The sequence below is a fragment of the Furipterus horrens genome, unplaced genomic scaffold (genome assembly GCF_987537825.1).
Source record: "Furipterus horrens unplaced genomic scaffold, mFurHor1.1.pri manual_scaffold_17, whole genome shotgun sequence".
Lineage (NCBI taxonomy): Eukaryota > Metazoa > Chordata > Mammalia > Chiroptera > Furipteridae > Furipterus > Furipterus horrens.
In genome coordinates, this window is record NW_028327187.1 from 40,449,888 (window position 1) to 40,471,202 (window position 21,315).

General features: G+C 36.9%; 1 protein-coding gene across 1 annotated transcript in view; it reads right to left on the reverse strand.

The window, feature by feature from the left end:
* WDR44 (WD repeat domain 44) overlaps positions 1-21,315 on the reverse strand; it is an 89,412-nt gene that overhangs the window by 16,149 nt on the left and 51,948 nt on the right. Inside the window, exons 8-13 of the mRNA XM_090264845.1 lie at positions 20,318-20,401; positions 15,716-15,822; positions 14,814-14,965; positions 13,597-13,735; positions 11,690-11,754; positions 1,873-1,986 (exon numbers count right to left, since the gene is read on the reverse strand). Of these exons, the coding sequence (XP_090120971.1) occupies positions 1,873-1,986; positions 11,690-11,754; positions 13,597-13,735; positions 14,814-14,965; positions 15,716-15,822; positions 20,318-20,401 (661 nt within the window). The remainder of the gene's footprint in view (positions 1-1,872; positions 1,987-11,689; positions 11,755-13,596; positions 13,736-14,813; positions 14,966-15,715; positions 15,823-20,317; positions 20,402-21,315) is intronic.

Genomic DNA, 21,315 nt, shown 5'->3' on the forward strand with positions numbered 1-21,315 from the left:
CCTCCCCACCCCATCTCCATGACCCCACCCCCGACCCATCTGGTTGAATGTGTCTTCTTTAAATCCTTGCTTGTTGGACTTACATACAGCTTCATTTTCTATCAGTTCTGGGTGTTATTTATTTTCAGATCTGGTTGTAATTCTTTCTATGGTCGTGCGAGGAGGCAAAGCATGTCTACCCACACCTCCATCTTGATTGGAATTTCTCACAGGGTTATTATTGTAAGAATTAATGAGGTAATTCTTGTTACCTGGTACAAAATAAGTCTTCAACAAAAAGAAAACCCACTATAAACACCAACTGTGCTAGATACCAAAGAAAAATAATAGTAAAATAAGATCTGGTCCCTACTGTTAAGGGGATTAGAATCTTGTTGCAAATAACACTTAGAAATGTAAATAGGCAATAAGTAAAAATGAAAGTTCAATCCATATGTATGCACAGCCTCTTGGTTCTATTGCTCTGGAGAACCCTGTTGATACAGCGGTCAGTGGAGAACTAATGTCTTCCACTTAGTGTGACATTTCAGAAAAAAATATTGGTTTACTTTAATAAAGTAAAATCAGTGCAAGGTTCCCAATTATGTGCTTTGTACTTCTTGCTCCAGATGATTATGATTATCAGATTAAGGATTATATTCCCATGTTCTGACAACTCAGACTTCACACAGGGTGGAGGAGGAGTGCAAAGACACAATTAGAGCTCAGTTTAAAACCACACTACAAGATGGGGCCCAAGTTTCTTCCAGGAGGTTAGAGAAAGAAATTATGATTGATGGGTTATGAAAAGCACCCAGACATCTAAATAAGTATGATGGGAGAAGCAAGTCAGAAATGGAGTGATTTGAACCCAAAGGTCAGGGAAATCCTGACTTGCCAATTCATACAAGTGATATCTTTGTGGTACATGAGGTTCTCTTGACATAGAAGATATATGCGCATCACCAGTATCCCTCACAGTATTTTGTTAACTCAGTTGACTTTTCTCAGTTTAAGGCTTTTAAATGTTACCCCCACACATTGAATTCTTAATATATTTTAGATTCTGAACTGACAAATTTCAATACAAAGAAAGTGTAAGGTATCATGCAAAAATTCAAAAACTGCTTCCTGCTTTAAAGACGTTAATTCAAATTTAAAATATCTCTACTCTCACAAAATTGTGAAAATATTTGATCAGTGACAAAAGAGACCCTCTACTTCTGAGGTGATTGTGTTCTAACAGAAACACATCACAAAAGTAAGATTTATTACTGATTCACAGAATATAATTGTTAAACCTAAATTTATAATTTAATGAATGTAGCAGATGAGCCCCAAAGCAGTCCTGACTAGATAGCTCAGCCTTCATCTTTGGAGCTGAAGTCATATCCATCTTGCTGAGGATACTTTGCAAAATTATAAAAGAGGCAAAAGGTACAGTGTATTAACAGACCCAGAGAGACGCTGTTAAATAATATAAATATTTTTTATGAGCCTAATGTGGTGTCTTTTAAGTTTTTAATTTATTTTAAATATTTTATTTATTTATTTTTAGAGAGAGGGGAAGGGAGGGAGAAAGAGAGGGAGAGAGACATCAATGTGTGGTTGCCTCTTGCACGCCCTCAACCGGGGACCTGGCTTACAACCCAGGCATGTGCTCTGACTGGGAATTGAACTGGTGACCCTTTGGTTCGTAGGCCAGCACTGAGCCACACCAGCCGGGGCTTGTGCTGTCTTTTTTAACTTCAATTAATTGGTACATAATGCCCATAAAGTATATATGAACATTCAAACACTTGATAGAGTGATTATCATACAAATAAAAAATGTTTTTGTCCTAAAGTTATAGTTACATAGAATTAATACACAATCCAAATAAAAATTTCCTACTTTAGACCATGAAAGATCAAGGAGATCAGCAGTATGTCCCTTATATTTGCAAAATGGCCGTTGTCGAAATGGTGCATTTTTATCATCGGGGTCTTCCTCAGCTCCACTGCATACCTATTTAGACAAAGACAAATGTAAAAATAGTGAAACAAAGGTTTTATATGCTTCCCACCCCATTTACTCTCTCATCATTTTGTATGATGCTCGACTGAAAATTGATCCACCAAAAGCAAACTCCCCTTTACGCTGAATCTGCTATCATCACCTTTTCACCTCCTTGACCTAACAAATAACAAACCAAGATAATCAACTGAAGACATCGTGCTATCACAATCTTTTCCCTCCCTAATGGAGCCAGCACCACGGGGTAATCATGATTGGTCTAAGCTAATCAAGACAAGCTCATTCCCTTTCTCATCGATGACTGGTTTAGGAATGGGCACATGGTACAATTTTGATCGATGAGACATGAGGGAAAGTTTATTGTGGGAGGAAGCAGGGGGAGGCTCTAAAATGATTTCCTCATTCTTGAAAATGGCATACTAAAAGGGATGTTCCTCTTTCCTGCCCCCAAACACTGTTATCTGCATGTGACACCTAAGAGTGAAGCAACCATTGGACGGACCATGAGGGAAACCAACCTAAGAGAATAACAGTTCAAGAATAGCAAAGCAGGAAGATGGCAGGACCCGTGTCCCTGATGATACTACTGAGCTGCTATATTAGCCACCCTTGGAACTGCCTTACCTACAGACTTGCTTCTTCATTGTTTAAGGCATTTTCAGTTGGATTTCTGTTATTTGAAGTCAAAAGCATCATGACAGAGGTAGGTGAAAAATAAGGCCACTCTTTTGTGCCATTCATTTAGTTTACAACATGCTTCTGAGGTCATTATCTCAATAAGTCCTAACAACTCCGAGAAGTAGGTATTGACATTATGAAGATAGAGAGATTAAGAAAAAAGTCAAGGCTCAAAGAAGTTAAAATAGCATAGTAAAGGTCACACAGACACCTGCAAACAGCAGAACCAAAGCAGAAATACGAGCCATTCAACTTCAAATTCAGAGATGATTCCTGAAATGTTTTAGAGGATGTTAACATGAGCAAAACTATGCAGTGCTAGCTAAGCCTTAAGGGTGGGTAGCATGATGAGGATGGAGAAAACAGTATATGGGGATTAACGTAAAAAGGTACTTTGAGACCAGATCATAAAGAGTCTTGAATTTGTGTCTTAAAAGTTTACACATTCTAAAGCAATGGAGAGTCAACACAAGTTTGTGAAAATAAAATATAACATGATCTGACTGGTGCTTTAGAAAGAGAATGCTGGGCAGTAGTGTAAAAGATCATTTGGAGAGAGAATGGAGGCAAGAAGAGCAGTCAGTAAGTTTAAGTTAAGAATAATGAGGGTTTAAACTAGAACAGTGGGCACAGGGATGGATTAAACACTACTAATATTACTTGTCTGGAATTTTACAGTTAATAAACATATCTTCACATTCTCTGTGGAGAAAGACCAGCCATACAAATGCCGTGACATTTTTCCAAGTACTACTAATCCTTGATGACTACAGTTACTTCCCCTAATTTTGCTGCCAGCCCTGGGGGCACTGCTGGAACACAGACAACTAAACAGGCTTGTCCCATTACATCAAACTCAACCTTTTCTTTAATAATCATTTACATTTAATTACCTCCTTAACATATTTCCTCTAGCAGTGATTCCTGATCTCTTCCTCCTTAAACATTCATTTTCTTCTCCCTATACTCTACCTTTAAAAAATTACTTAATGTTTTTCTGATTCTAAAGTAATACATGCTCAGTATAGACAATTAAAAAAATCTTCATCTCTATTTGATTTTAAAAAATCCAAATATAAGGCCTTTTACCTGGTCAAAAGGTTTAAACATGAGACTTTCATAGTATCTTCTATTATTTGTTTTAATAAAAGCAGGTTAAGTTTATTTTAAAAATTTAAACAAATACAGAGGTATAAAGAATCAAATAAAAATGACCAAAAATCCTACCACCTAGATAACTACTAGTAATAAGTTAATGTGTTTCCTTTGAAGTTTTTTATCTATAACTATTTATAGATATTTTAGTCAAAATTGGGCTGATATCATATCCAATTTTTCATTCTACTTTTTTCACATTACACTTTATTTTGAATATTTTTAATGCCATTAAATAATCTTTCAAAACAATTTAAGAATGGAATAATATTCTACTGTATGGACTATAACATAGTTTTTATTTTCCAACTATTAAAAATTTAGCTTGTTTAAATTTTAGTTATTGTGAGAACACTAAGATGAAAATCCTTTTACCTAGATCTTTGGGCATATCTGATTACTTCTTTATAATAGTTTTAAAAGTAGAATTATTAAAAATAGAATTACTACCCTGTTTCCCTGAAAATAAGACATCCCCTTAAAATAAGATGCAGTGTAATTTTTTTCAAGCCTCCCCTGAAAATAAGACCCAGCAGCAGTCATTGCTACAGCTCCCCCCAAATTCTTGATGGAATTCAGAGTTTGGCTGGTTATGCTGATGTTTGTGATGACATGACTACAGTATATTAATAAATGTTGATTTTTTGTTCAACAATAAATGTGAATTCTTGTTCATGGAAAAATAAGACATCCCCTGAAAAAAAGACCTAGCGCATCTTTAGGAGCAAAAATTAACATAAGACACTGTCTTATTTTCGGGCAAACACGGTAAATAAAGTATCTAATCAATATATCTCTCTAAAATAGACATCTATATCTAGAGATATTTGTATGTCTACATAAATATATGTTTACATACATGAATATATATAACACTTTATTATGAACATTTCAAACATATACAGAAATAATTATAGCAAATAGTAAAATGAACCCCATGCATCCATCACCTGCTTTAACAATCATTAACATGTTACTCATTTTGTTTTATCAGTCCTCCCACTTTTATGTATTTGCTTACTTTTACTGGAGCCTGTAAAGCAAGACCTGAATACCATTAATTTTTATCAGTTAAATACTCTATATGTATCTCTAACTAACAAGCCCTTTTTAAAACATAACTACAATGCCATTACCACATCTAAAAATACAATTTCATTCTCTAATATCTAATCCATATTCAAATACCCTGATTATTTAAAAATGTCAATTTAAAGTTGGAGTGCTATGAAAAATTGTAAGTCTTTTGATATTTATTAGCACTTACCAGGTATTGTAGTTATTTGAGATTGCAAAATAAATGACATTTCTTATAACCTATTCTCAGTATTTAAAAGTCAGAATGAGCCTTTTAACATGTGAGATTTATGTCATTCTCTGTTTGAAAGCTCTTCATTAGCTTCCATCTTTCTGAAAACAATAGCCAAAGTCCTTGCAATGGCCCATATGCTATGACTGTCCCACCCACATTTTTGTGACTTCATTTTCTACTCCTCTCCCCCTCACTCACTGGCTCCGGCTACCCATGCTTCAATGCTGTTTTTTCAACACAACAGAACTCCTGCCTTATAGCAGTTGCACTTGCTGTTCACTCTACCTGGAATGTTCTTCTCCTATAGATAGCCATATGACCACTTCCTCATCCCTTCAGATTTTGTTCAAATGACAAACTCTTGGTGAAGCTTTGCTTGTCAACCTTATTCACTTCCTGTTACTCCACTTTAGATGCTTTCTCTTCCTCACAAACTTCATCATCCTCTAATATACCTGTATTACAAAACTTATTTCTCAGTCTCCCACCACTATAATTTAAACTTCATAACAACATAAAATTGTGTCTCTTTTGTATACTACTATATCCCCAATTTCTAGAGCAGTGATAAATACATAGTAGGTACTCAATAAATATTTGTGGACTAAACGAAGACATAGTATGACCTTATTAAGATGCCAACTAGTGGAGCATAATAGTTAAGAGCATAAGCTCTAGAGACAGATCAGAGCTGGGTTCTAATTCTGACACTGTTATCTCACTGAAATTGGTGAGTTACTTAATATCCCCGAAGCCCTCTTTTCTTTATATACAAAACAGAGTTCTTAATAGTATTTCACAACCGTATCAGGATTGTTGTGAGGTTACATGCGATCAAGACATAAAATGCACTTAGCAAAGGACATGGCACACAGAAAAGACACATAAAATGCTAGCTGTTGTTGCATTAATTGATATAGTATAATAAGTGCATTTAACAGAAATATGGGCAAAATACCATGGGAACAGTGAGGGACCGTATAATTAATTATGCATTAAATGAAGCATGGAATGCTTCAGGGAGGACACCTGAGTCTGAAATGAATTTATTAGGTAAAGGGGAACAGCATATGTAAATACATGGGATCCACAAAGGAGTGACAATGAATAATCAAGTGGCTCACAACATAAGGTTTGTGAGAGAGGAGGGTGGGAAAGAAAATGAGCTGAAGTCAGGCTGATCTGTAAAAAGGCTGAGTCAAGCTAAGGAATTTGGCCCTGATTCTGGAGGAAAAAAAAAGGGAGTCAAAAGGAGCAATTAAACAGGAGTAACATGATCAAATTTGTTTTACAGGAAAGTAATTCTGCTAGCATTGTGGATGAAAGACTGGAATCTGGGAAAAGAGCTCTAATGGTCCAGGTAACAGATAAAGCCAGGATTATAGCAGTGGAAATGAAAGGAATGGCCAGATTCCAAAGACATTTGGGCAGGATGTGGTAAATGAGCACACACTGAAGGGAGGGAAGCGAGTAAAAAGTAATCACAGTTTCTGACTCAGGAGATGGTATTATTAAACAATGAACTGACATCAAGCACATGTCAAAGGAGTGGTTGGGAAAATTATATGTATTGTACTTAATTCTGTTTTGGACATACATTAACGTTGTTGATGTCTGTCTTCCTCCATGTGTATAGGTCCGTGGGATGGATTGTCCACTGTTGACTAAACCAAATCTAAACCAATGCATATTTTAAATAAAATACTGCATATGTAGAATTTCCCAAAAATTACTTCTCATTCCTCTACAGTTAACTCCCTTCTCCAAGCTTTTGATTCTATTGACCTTGAAGGGGATCAAAATATGTCACCCGAAAATATGCCTCTCTTTGCACAAGAATTATTTTGAGCTGAAGGCAACTTAGAAGAAACGGACACAAGGAAGTCTTTATGGGGGAAAAAGTGGGACAACTGTAATAGAAAAACAACAAATAAATCAAAAAAAGAAAAAAGAAAGTCTCTACCCTCCCCCTTTCTACCTAAAAGCAGAGCATAAAATTCCCTTTGAGAAGGTGTCTTCCCCTCACCTCTCCTTTACCAGGAAGGGGAGAAAGAATCTTATCTCTGGAGATAACTCACAGGACTTTACTAAATAACCCTTATCTTACATAAATTTCATCTAATGTATTTACATTCCCACAACTGACCCCTGCTAAAAGCCTAAATCCTCTCCTTTGTCTTTTCCATCCCCACAGACTTATTGCTCTTTGTTAAAATGATATATAAAAGCCCCTGGGTTTAACTGTTTCTTTGGGTCTGCCCTATGTTTCTATGAAGGTCTCTCTACATACATACCATTTCTCCTCTTTTAAAAATACTTATTTTTATTTATTGATTTGAGAGAAATAGAAATAGAAAGATAGATATATGGAGAGATTGATTTGTTGTTACACTTATTTATGTATTCGTTGGTTGATTCTTATATGTGCCTTGACTGGGGACCTAACCGGCAACCTTGGAATATTGGGACAACACTCTAACCAATTGAGCAACCTGGCCAGGGCCCATTTCTCCTCCTAATCTGTCCTTTGTTAGGTTATTTTGTAGATCCCAGCTGCAAAAACTAAGAGGGTAGAGGAATTTTTTTCCTCCCCTAAAATCTCCTCTCAAAAATTCTAAGCACCAGTTAAATGCTGTAATACCCATACTGATGTTGCACTAATCAAGCCCATCAAACATAGATCTACCCAAGAAAAGCATTTATTTTAGGTAAATTGCATACTTACAACTTCTAGTGTTAAGAATAAATTTTATAAGTCCCTAGCATAATGGAGCAAACTATGCATGTAACTCTTCTTTCCTGCCTTATGTTTACTGAGTTACTTTTAAAAATCAACAAAAACAGAGAGAGCCTAACAGCCAGAATCCTAGGCTTTGCATGACCAATGAGTAGATGACTGATCTGGTGTGTGTCCAGCTGTAGGCCTCACTGTACAACAGTTTTACATGGATGCTAAGAAGAGTGAAAATGTAGTTCAAAAAAGCTTTAACATATCACTATCATGAGGAAAAAGAAAAAAAGAACATACACATCAGGAAAATATAAACTTCACTGTGCTTACTGGATCTCACTGCAGCTAGCACTAGATTCAAAGAACAACTGATAGCAAACTTCAAAGGCATATGAGATAGAATAGAGGCCTCTTTCAACTGTCTCAATAGAATGACATAAATAAAGGAAACCACAGACAATCTTTTCCTGAAAACGGCAGACAGAAAATGATTCTCAACCACTCCAGAAAAAACAAAACCTTAGTACTCCAGGGGGTCACTATATTTTGTGTCAGAGGACTACTATTCTCCTCATTTAAAAGGCTTTGTACTTGAATAAATTGGAAATTACACAGTGTTTTTTTTGGGGGGGGGCATGGATGGAAGTAGTTAAAAATCTGTAAGTATGATTGTTGAAATAAGCATGAAATAAGCTGGTACGAATAGTCCCTGTTCTTAATAGTAACCAATGCCCGGAAACTTTATGGTGAATTAAAACTAATAAGAGCAAAGCCTGTCCCCTAAAGCAAAGCAGTTAAAATTTTCTCCATCCACTACATTAGTCAGTGAAGATTTTCGGGAGGAAGTAGGCCTTGAAAACTGGGCATGCTTGGAATAGAAAGAAGGGAGATTGTAGGTATTCAGATAAGGGGAATAGGCATAAGGGCAGAGAAGCAAGAATTCAACACTGATTCAAGCCTATCAACATTTAGACATGGGGTTAGGTTTCCAGGATACTAAGATCTGTGAATACAGTTCTCTGCTTTGTATGAGCCCAGGGCCCAGCCAGTGAGACAAATTGCCAAGAAAGACATGGTGATAGCAATGTCAAAGTACACATGATGTACTGTTAGAACACAAATGAGGAACAATTCTACCTGCTTGGTTCAGGTAAAATAAAAAGAGAGAGAACATATTTGAGTTAAGTCTTCAAGGGTGAGTAGGGCTGTGCCTTGTGAGGAACTGGGGGTGGGGGTGGGGGCGGGGGGGCGACAGGAAAAGCATTCCCAGCAAATCAAACATGGACAAAGACATGAAAGTGAGTGTTTAGGGTACAGACCTATATCCAGCAAAGCAAACAGGATGCGCAGGCACTAGAGAATTAGAACTGAGTTTAAAAGGTAAGATGAAGCAGTATCAGGAAGGATCTTATTTTGTAGGTTACAAGGAGCCATCAGAAGATTTTCAACCACAATATACCATAGTCAGATCTGTATTTTGAAGGAAAAAAAAAGGTGGTGGCAGTGCAGAAAATGAATTGTGTAGAGATCAGAGACAGAAAAACCAATTAGGAGGCTACTGCAAACATTTAAACGAGTGCTGTAAGTGCCAAGGGCCTAGATGATGTGCATGACAATGGGAGATGAGGGGACAGATTCCATGGGCATTTGTAGATGGAGGTAGAGTGGACAGGAATTTGTAACTAATCTGATATGTAGGTAAGGAAGGAAAATACAGTGTTTTAGATTGTGTTAAAAAGGTAACTTATGGATACTGAAGCCATTAAACAAAGCTCAAAAGAGAGAAGCAGGGTTGTGTATAGATAAAAATATATCGGTGAATGACCATTAACATCCATCCAGTTACTCAAGCCTGGCATCTTACTAGCTAGTCAGTCACCAAGTCCTCGAGATAGTTTATTTTTCACTTCTCTTGAATTCAGTTTGTCTTTATGGATTCTAGACCCACTGCTATCATAATCTATCATAACTGAAGTACCCATTCCTCTCCTGAGTTAATAGCCTCTTATGTGGTCTCCCTGTGTCTAGACTGAAGCCCCCATCCAATCTATTCTTTAAAAAAAATTAAAATCCTCACCTGAGAACATTTTTGTCTTGATTTTAGAGAGGAAGGGAGAGAAACATTGATTGGCTACCTCCTTCATGTGCCCAGACTGGGGACTGTACATGCCCAGAGCAGGGGTTGAACCTGCAACCTTTTAGTCACGAGATGACCGTCCAACCAACTGAGACACTCTGGGCCAGGGTCATCCAATCTATTTTTTACAGTGCTACCAGAATATTCTTTCTAAAACAAAAGTCTGCACGTTTTAATTAAGATTCTGATCAAAACCCCAGAAAGCACCTTCTCTTCCAGTAGCTTGCAGGATAAAGTTCAAGTGTCTTAGTTTACTACAAAAGGCCACTTAAAATCCCAGTCCTGCCTATCTCTCCTGCAACTCCCAACAGGTACACGTGCTTCTGCCACATGGAATTTCTTGTAGTGCTTTTAACAAGCTGTGCTCTTCCAGCCCCTATGCCTTTGTACTTGCTATCTTCTCTGAAATGCCCCGTCCTTCCTTCTCTCATGTACTGTATTATAGTTAATGCCTAGCTCAAACACCAAAGCCTCCAGGAAGTTTGTCCCGACACCCTGATTCACAAGGCTAACTCCTATACTTGTGCAGTACTCTGTAGCGTATTACCACTCAATACTGTAACTGTGGCTACGTCTGTTTCACTGGTCAACAAGGTCCCAGAGGCTATAGAATAAGTCTCATTTGACTTTGCAGAATCTAGCAATGTCTGGCATATGGACCAGGCACTCAGAAAACATTTGTTGAAGGAGTTGTTTTAGATCTATTAACTGATGTGCTTAAAGAATGTATAGGTGGAGAGATCATATATCTATATATATATATATATTGTTATGTGATAGGGTAGCATGCACAATAAGATCTCATTCTTGTTTAAAAAATATAAAACTATTGAAAGGAAATCAGAATTCTGGAGCTCAAGCCAGTTCAGGACTAAAGACAGCAAGTGAGTAAGTCAACTGAGAATCGCCAAGGACAGAACCCTAAGAAACAGCAATATTTAAGGGGGTGGAAGAGACAGCAGGGATACTAGAAGAGAACAAGAAAATAATACAGAACCCAGAACCATGAAAGCTGAGAGGGGTATGTTTAGAGTAGGGAAAAATTCGGGTCCAATACTACAGAGCCAATAAAATGCCAGGAAAATGCTGTTGAGCAGGTGGATATAGGTTCTCTTTGTTTATATTACACTTGCCTAGGTCAGTACACAAGCATAAGGGACAGCTTAGAATATTCTGTATTCCACTTTTTAGGGTTAAAATTGGTTATATTTAATCCTCCAGCTTGGAGACCAAATGAAAATCATTTAGATATTCTAAACTACCTAAAACTGTGATAAAGCATTTGTTAAACAAGATGGGAACAGTAAAATATTTCAGTATCTTATTTCTTTCCTTAATTGCCTCGTATCCAGGACCCATTATTATTTCTTAAAAGTATTTAACACGGATTTGAGGGGAGGGGATTTTATTTCATTTTTAGTTTCCATTAGTAGTTTGGTAGCTTGAGTAATATTCACTGTCTGACAACCTTTAAACATCAGACTTTTTCATTTACCAATTCTAAAAGAAGAAACTCTACTAACACATCTTAACTTTAATTGCTTTCATGTAACTCTAATTCCTCATAAACAATAAGGCACTTTTGAAAACCCCCCAAAAGAAAGAAAACGATAAGGTACTTTATAGTAAACAAATCAAATAATAGTATTTAACAATACTAACTATAAAATAACAAACATACCCCTGTATCTGTATCAGATTTTGATGAATTTAGGCTTTCCTGAGAAGGTGATGGGGACACACGTCCTGAAAAACAACATAACTGTAAAAAGGTATGTATGTACAGATGTACATGTATATATACACACACCTAATCAGAAATAATGACACAGGAGCACCTAATTAACAGCCATAGAATATAACATTCTAGAAAAATACATGTAAAGCATGAACTCTGTAGGCACCAAAATACTTGTTTTAATCACCTTTATATAAAATCTTTATAAAATGGCCTAACCATTTCCCCAATTTAATAAAGTACTGGGTTAGCCAAAAGGTCTGTTTAGTTTTTTCTGTAAAATAAAACACACATTTTTCATGTTCACCAGTAACTTTATTGATTTGTATATTTTGAGTATGTTGGCTATCTCCCACGTGGTATAATGTTGATTGTTCTCAATTAACGTCTCGATTGGATCGCTATCAACTTCAACTGGTGTACCCAAACGTGGAGCATCGTCCAGCGAGAAATCTCCAGCACAAAACTTTGCAAACCACTTTTGACATGTTCGATCAGTCACAGCCCCTTCTCTATACACTGCACACATCTTTTTTTGCGTTTCAGTTGCGTTTTTCCCTTTCTTGAAATAACATAAAGCATAATATGCTGAAAATGTGGCTTATTTTCTTCCATCTTCAATATTAAAATGGCTACACAAAAATTCACCAATTTCGGTAAGGTGTCTTTTTTTTTTAAATGCACCCTGATAAGATAGCTGTCACAATGCAACCTAACAAAATTGTTTTGAATGAAGTTAAAGGCAACTAAGAGCTACTAGAGCCATCTTACAGAAAAAAACCAAGTGAACTTTTTGGCCAACCCAATACTATTAAATTCTCATTATTCACAGCGAACACATTCTTGTCAGTCATAAGAAGTGTCAAAATGAACAATTAAGGGTCAGGAAGGGTCTAGGCTGGGGTAAGTCTCAAGGGCTACTGAAAATAAGTCTTTTTGCCCCAGGCAGGGGATAAAAGAAATGTGTAGTAAACATTGTTTACTATGTTGTCAACTCTTTATCATCTTCAATTATGTATTACAACATAATGCAAGCAATACACACAGGACTCCTAAAGTCTATAGGATACTGCTTGGTAGTTTAGTGGGTCTTCCTAGATTTTTATGTTCCTCAAATTGCTGCTTTGACTGTACTCTATTCTTCTGCCCATGACAAGCTCTATTCTCCTTTCTCCCACCCCTTAACTTCTTGTTTTCCAGCTTTGGTTGATTGGAGATGGGGGTGGGGTAGGGAGGGAGGTATTTGTGGAGAATATTTATTGCAGTTGAATAATTACAAGAAAATAACCCCCAAAACTTAAAGCTCCTATTTACATAAATTCTATTACATACTTTTCCTGATAATTTACCATGATACATAAATATTTTACATAGCTGTAATAATTGTGTACATACATCATGTTCTAAGGTTTCTTTTCCGTTTAACCTTTTTCCACATATCCTTTGATGAAAGGACAAATCACATTTACTTTCCATGCTATGTTTCCTTAATCATTCTTTATTGGATGTATATACCATATTATTCTAATTCTTTTTCTCGATTAATCAGAATTTCGTTTTAACCTGGAATAGAACTGAAGATTGCCAAAGGAAACCAAGTAAGTTTGTCCTAACAGTTGATGAAATTAACTCTGCACTATATCTGAAAGTCAAAAGCTTTGTGGTAGCTTTTTTCACTGAGTTTACATGCTTTTTGCTGTTGACTTCTGTTTTACTTTTAGGTTTGTGGATATTATAGTAAATAGTGGTTGCTGCAAATGACTGCCAGGTAAGAGGGCATTACCATACCTAAAATGTAAAAATGTCAGGTGTCTTTGGATTTTTAAAGTCCACAAATAAATGAAAAATACCTTCAGTATTATATTTCATCCGCATATTGTTGAAATAGTCAAAAGCATTTTTTAAAGCCCATATTCTCACTACATTGTCTTGTCCAGCTGAGGCAAGTAATCTGCCACAGTGAGAAAATTTCATTGTCCAAACAGCTCCCTATGAAAACAAAGGAAGGTTCAAAGTTATTATTTTAAAAATTGAGATATTAAGTCAAAATTAAAAAATCATGGCCAATTACACACACTAAGATAGTGCCCACATTACTGACACCGCTTAAAGCTAACAGTCCAATGGTGGAAGAATACCACAAAGAGGGACTTTTCAAAAAAAGGCAAGACAACACAACTGCAGTTTGCCATAATCTAAACTAACAATTTCAGGATTCCAAACCTTGTTCATATATTAATGGAAATTGTAGTTCTGAGGTGGCTGAAAAACTTCAAAGTAAAGCATAAATCTTAGTTTGGGATCTCAGTTTCCTAGCTGAACATAAAGAGGGGTAGGATAGGAGGAGGCAGAGCCTTTAGCATAGCACCAACACCTCCTGACCAGGGCTGAGGGAAGAACATGACCCACCTTAGCAATGACCCTGTTAGTATTGGGCATTTGAAGAAGTACTGGAATGGTGTGGTCTCTTCCTGCCCCCACCTAAGAAGCAATGTTTCACAGTATATGGCTAGAATTCCCAGATATTATAGATACTGAAAACAGTGGGGGAGTGAGAGAGAGAGAGAGAGAGAGGGAGAGAGGGGGAGAGAGAGTGAGCGAGAGAGAGAGGGAGAGAGGGGGGGAGAGAGAGAGGGGGAGAGAGCGAGAGAGAGAGAGACAGCGAGAGAGAGAGAGAGAGGGGGAGAAAGAGGGGGGGAGAGAGTGAGGGGAAGAGAGAGAGAGAGAGAGAGAGAGAGAGAGAGAGAGAGAGTGTGTGTGTGTGTGTGTGTGTGTGTGAGAGGATTAAAGAATGTGAACTCTTGCGCTGCCTGGTGTGGCTCAGTGGGTTGGGCGTTGCCCTGCAAAGTGAAAGGTCACCGTTTTGATTCTGGGTCAGGGCACATGCCTGGCCTAGGTTGTGGGTTTGGTCCTGGTTGGGGCATGAATGGGAGGCAACTGATCAATGTTTCTCTCTCACACTGATGTTTCTCTTCCTCCCTTTCTCCCTCCCTTCCCCTCGCTCTAAAAATAAATAAAATCTTTAAGAAAAACAGAATCAACACTGAAAAATAAAGAGGTTGCTTACCATATGTTCACCACTAAGATCTTGCACCACTTTTATCTGATCAAAATCATAAGGTCCTTTGAAACCATGCGCTGCTTTGAATTTAACTGGTCTTGTGTATGGCATTCCTTCATCATCACTTGATGATGGATCATCTTGATCAGTATGAAACACTAAATAGAAAAGCAACAGAAATCATCACTAGCTAACGTAGACATAGCTGCTATCATACTTTTATATCCACTACTTACCAAGAAAATTCATTAAATGAAGAAGCAAAATCTGGCTATTACTAAATAGCATATTGACTAAGAGCATGGAGCCAAGTGCCAGATTACCTGGGTCCAAACTCAGCTTTGTCAGTTATTATCCATGTGACCACAGGCAAGGTACCTGACCTATCTGTGCTTCACTGTTCTCATCTATAAAATGGGGATAATAGTGGTACTTACCTCAAAGAGTTTTTATGAGGATTAAATGAGTTAACAGAGGTCAGTGCTTAGAACAGTGTCTGGCACAGAATATTATATGTGTGTATTAAATAAAACAAACAAGTACAATGATGACAAGGGCATAGGAAGTTAAGATCTGTGCAAAATTACAAAATTTACCGAATTTTTGAAAATATTTGTAAAAACCAAATAGCCTTACATAACTAATTTACAGCTGATTATTGAACACTCAACTCTTGTAGGTTGCCACAGTCACAAAGTACATACAAATTCATGTTTAAGATGTGTAAATTCATTTTTCCCACTTATAAAATTAAGTGACAGTGAGAGTAACATGACTTACTGAAATGCTAAGGTAGTATTTATAAAGGTTTATTACTTTTCATAAAACAGAATGCTTCTTATAAACTACAGGCTAAATTTAGATGATGACAAACCAAATATTCGGCTGAAATGTTCTGTTTCACTTACCTTCATCTCTAACACTTTTAACTTTATTTACAGCACGTTCACCATATTCCTCAGCAAGGTGCTTTGCTCTCTTCACTGATTTTCCTAAGAACTTCTTTAGTTGAGTCCTTACCAAAAATACAAAAAAAAAAAACAAAAAAAAAAACAAAAAACCAACCCCCAAATTATTTCTTATTAATTCAACTAACCATATAAGTTTCACAATTCACTAATAATCTCATTAGCCGTGATTGGTAAAGTATATTATTTTGAATGTTTTTTTTTACATAAATAGTAGGTCTTTGAGTTCCTAAATCTCTTATTATATAGAATGCAAGGTGGGGAAAGGTAGGTTTATAGTTGTTCATATGGAAAATAATACAATAATTAATAAAAGTAATACAAGAATAAACTGTTTTGCATACTCACAAGTGTAAACCTACTTTTCCCCACCGTATATTCAAGTCAATATGGCTACAAAGGAAACAGAGGTACTTCTCCCAATATATAATATTGTATACTCTGGAGCACTGGTTTTCAATGGTGAAAATCAATTGGCAAGGACCGGGTGGGAAGGGAGTGTTTAAAGTACAGATACCTAGACCCCATCCCCAAATCATCTGATTTAGAAGATCTGGGGTGAGGCCATGAATCTGCAGTGAGAATTGCTCTGAGAAGATTGCTTTCGAGAGTCATCCTTAAAAACACACTTTAAAAAAAAACACACTTTAACAACGACAAAAAAAAAAAACCAAAGAAACCAAAAAACCAAAACTAAAGATTTATTTGCTTTCAAAACAGAACACTTTGAACAAAAATTAAAAAAAAAAAAAAAAAAAAAAAAAGAACACTTTGGTAGCCTAAGATGGCCTCTTGTCCCATCTCTTTCAGTTTGGGGATTTGCATGCAATACAGTTAGGTAGAGCTTTCCCAGTAGATATTCCCAAACACTGTAATGTAAGTATGCATTTCAAGCTTCCATAAATAGGACTTATTGTTTTTTAAATTATCTACATCTCAAATTTCATATATTAAAATTATATAAAAAAACAAGGCAAAGCACATGATATTTACAACTAAAACAAAATACATAAGTCAGGGGTAAATGTTTACCAATTAATGGGAGCTTATAAGTAAGGACAGAATTTGAAAAAGTTGCTAAGCTATATATAATTATATGAAGGTGTCCACAGCAGCATTATTCAGAACAGGTAAAAGGTAAAGGAGCTAGCTTAATGACCCATGGACATGGACAACAGGGTGGGGGACTGACTGTGGGAGAGGGGGGAGGGCAGAGCAGTGGAGAGCAACGGGAAAAATTAGGACAACTGTAGTAGAACAACAATAAAAAAGAAGTAAAAAAAAAGAATAGGTAAAAAGTAGAGATAAACAGAATCTTCATCAACAGAGGAATAAACAAATAAGTGACTGCATATCCTTACAATGGAATGTAATAAAATAAACGAGGGAAACCTCAGTTCTTTAAATGTAGCAAGTTCTTAGTCACCTCAGGGCCTTTGCATGTGTAGTTATTGCTGCTTGGAACACTCCTTCTCTAGCTAATTTCTGTTCCTCTTTAGGTCTCAGACCAAACAGCTCTCTCCCAAAAAAGCCCTCCTTGACTCCTCAGAACAGGTTTTGACATTATATAGTTCCACAGTATCCCATTCAGTTCTTTTATAGCAATTACTACAAATGTAGTAAGATTTATCTGTGTAATTACATGTTCAATGCCTGTTTTTCCTATTGAAATGGAAGTTCTCCGAGGGATGAGACTATGCTTAACTATTGTATCTGTAGCACTAAAGACGACCATATCTGGCTGACAGAAAGATTACAATATATTTACTATTGGTACTGATATGAAAAAGATGACCATTATACACTAGATCTATTTTAAAGAAAGCTGATGAACTATAGGCACAGTATAATCCCACTTTTGTGAGAAAAATAATTCTATGGAGAATGCACCTGATTATTAATACCAGGAATGTCTCGGGTGAGCATATGAGATACTTTAATTTTCTATTTTACGTATTTTTATAATCAGAAAACACAGATGATAAATTGTTTTAAAAATCACTATAGCCCTGACTGGTGTGGCTTAGCTGGATGCGTGTCATTCTGCAAAGCTAAAGGTTCCCAGTTCAATTCCTGGTCAGAGCACATGCCTGGGCTGAGGGTTCAGTCCCCAGTTGGGGTGTGTGCAACAGGCAACCAGTTGATGTTTCTCTCTCATATCGATGTTTCTCCCTCTCTCTTTCTCTCTCCCTTTCCCTCAATAAAAAAATAAATAACTAAAATCTTTAAAAAATAAATAATCACTATAAGGTCTCTGCTCTTATAGTTCTGAAGTTATATTTTCTGGATAACTATAGGTTTACTACTACTTTAAGCAAGAAAACATGTTTTAATCCTTTTGGATGAAAACATCTCTAAAATATACACCTTTGTGCCTTCTTCAATAGCATTTAATGTTCAATATGTTTCTTTCCTTAGTCGTCGTCGGCGGCGGCAGCCATCCGTCTCGAGAGACGATGGTGTAGCTTCTTAAGAGTCTATCTGCACCGCCGAGAATGGCTGTGCAGTCCGACTCGGGAGTGACACGGTATCTGTCTCCTCCCGTGTTGAATCGACATCTTGCGATGACGCTGGAGTGTCCTCTCCAGTGAAGCTGAAGCTACAGAGCCTGGGAAGGGTGATATGGAGGGTCTGCTGTTGCCCATGCAGCAGACCCCCCCTCTCTTCGCAGCTGAAGGATCCAAGGGAAAGACGGAGTCAATACAGCTTGGCTTCAGGTGCGCCGCAGGAGTAGCCGGTGTTGACTACAACGTCAAACCGCCTTAGGGACTCCGGCTCCGGATTTTCTGTCGGGGTTTACTCCCTTAGCCTTTCCCCTGAAGAGGTATGCCGCAAGGCAGCGGAGGTTTTTTGGAGTCAGAGTTTTCCTTCTCTGATGTGCCCTGACTGGAAGATCGAACCAGCGACACTTAGCTCGCAGGCCGACGCTCAATCCACTGAGCCAAACCAGCCAGGGTAAATAGGGTCAATTACCGTTACTGTTCCTTAATACATTCAGGACCTTTCAAATGGTTTGAAAGTGGGCCATAATATTGGCTCCAAGCCTTTCAGACAATAGGGCAGGGCACAGGGAAGCCATATTCTGGACCAATCTCTTCTGACCATTAGTTTACTCTAGCATTCTGTACAAATATTGCCATGTTCTATGTTTGTCATAACATGAGAAAAAGTTTAAACCACTGCCATACAAAATGGTTGTGCTGTGTAAGAGTCCTTTTATTATTTTTTTTGATTCCTCTCTTGCAATTGGAATATTATCTGATGTTCTTTTTTTAAAATAATTAATTTGTTTGTTTATTTATTTATTTTTAGAGAGAGGGGAAAGGAGAAAGAGAGGGAGAGAAATATCACTGTGTGGTTGCCTCTCACTCGCGCCCCCAACTGGGGACCCGACGTGCAACCTAGTCATGTGCCCTGACTGGGAATTGAACCAGCAACACTTGGCTCACAGGTCGACGCTCAATCCACTGAGCCACAGCAGCCAGTGCCTCTGACGTTTACGTGTCAACTTACAGGCTGTCATAGTTTGGTGCTTCTATTTTGTTGTGTAATCAGATACCAGATGACCAGATTTAAAAAAAAATTGTAATAAATAAGTATAATGGCTTTGGATAATCCTGAGGAGCTTTTCTTTCCTTTAGAAAAATGATGAGTTTTAATGTATGGAATAAAAAACATCTTTCCTGGATATTTATGTGTCTCCTGAATAGTTCCTAATTCTCTAGTTCCTGATACTTCACATTGCTAGACAGCCAAGTCCAGATAGCTGCCGGTGTTATCATAGACCTGCATTGTGGGCACACACCTTTTCTAAAAATTCTCAAAGCTTTCTTTGCTACCCTTTCCACACTAGGAAAAAAGATCAAATTTGACTGGAGAATTCACTTTGGGCCTGAACTATTTTATATTTTAGACTAAATTATTGCCAATTATGTGACTTACATATAATCAAGCAAAAATCTATATGTCCAGCATTGTGCTAGGTTTTTGTAGGGGAACAGAAGACTGGCATGATCACAATCCTTTTGTAACATATGGTTTAATTGTTTAATATTCACTTACCTTGTTTGTTTTAAAATCAGAGAACAGTTTAAGGTAATAAAAAATAAAGGACAAATGTAAGATATATAGAATATAGGTATCAGTAAAATTGAGAAAAGGAAGAAATTTACTGTGAACTGAAGAAGTCAGGAAGAATCACATGTAGTTGGGTTTAGAAAGATAAAAAGGATTTGCAGAGATGAAGAGAAAGAGAAAAGGCAACTTCAAAGACAATCAAGCTCTTCTACTAACACTCTGGTATCTACTGTCAGAAAAACAATATAGGCATGACACAAAATTTATTGCTCATTTACTATATATCAGATGCTATATGACCAACAGAGACTCAAAGATGTCATAATCCATTGGCCAGTGGCAGGGAGTGACAGTGGTGGATGGACTTATAAATTGGATAGAGTACAGATTTAAAATAGTATCGTAGTTCCATATTTTTTTTAAATAAAAGTTTGAAATGAAGAAAAGGGATGTACTGTAACTCACGTTTTCTGTTTTAATCTTCCACCATCAGTATCTGTTGGGTGAGACTGTAACTTCTCTTCATCATCTGACTGTGCTGCATCATTACTACAAGGGGAAGAAGTAATTTTAAAGGAAACTATTTCCCTAACACTTCTCAAAAATCTCTATTCATACTTACTATAGAATGAGCTAATCAGAGTAAAAAAGACTCTGTTAAAATGCTTTATATAAAGTTTAATTTAAATGACTGATAATTTAAAGATTTGAAGTCAAAGAATACAGTCTTTAAGCAAGGCACAATGTACAAAATGCAAGTGAATGCAATTTAGGAACTTAAGAAAAACCTTTCCACTAGGCAAAACAGGCTACACAGAAATGACAAATTAACTTATTAACAGAAATTATTCCTTAGATCTATATATATCCCACAGTAAAGTCAAGTGTCCTACTCGAAAGCCATTTTCTTTTTCTTTTTTTACAAATGCTTTGAGCCTGACATTTTCTCCCTTTAATACTCAATCATATTTCATTTTTTTTAAATTATTTTATTTTATTTTATTTTTTGGTTTTTCAATTACAGTTGTCCCATTTTCCCCCCATTGCTCCCCCCTCCCAGCCCATCCCTTCTCCCACAATCATATCCCTCCCCGTTGTCCATGTCCATGAGTCATTTATACACGTTCCTTGACTAACCCTTCCCTTACTTATCCCCCTTTTCTCCCTCCCCCCTACTGACTACTATTCTAGTCTTTGCCTATTTAGTTCCTTTATTTGTGTTGTTCTTTAGTTTCCTGTATTAGGTGATATCATATGGTATTTTGCTTTCTTTGCCTGGCTTATTTCACTAAGCATAATTCTCTCTAGTTCCATCCATGTTGTCGCAAATGGCAGGAGTTCCTTCTTTCTTTCTGCTACATAGTATTCCATTGTGTAAATGTACCACAGTTTTTTGATCCACTCACCTACAGATGGGCACTTAGGCTGTTTCCAGTACTTAGCTATTATAAACAGGGCTGTTA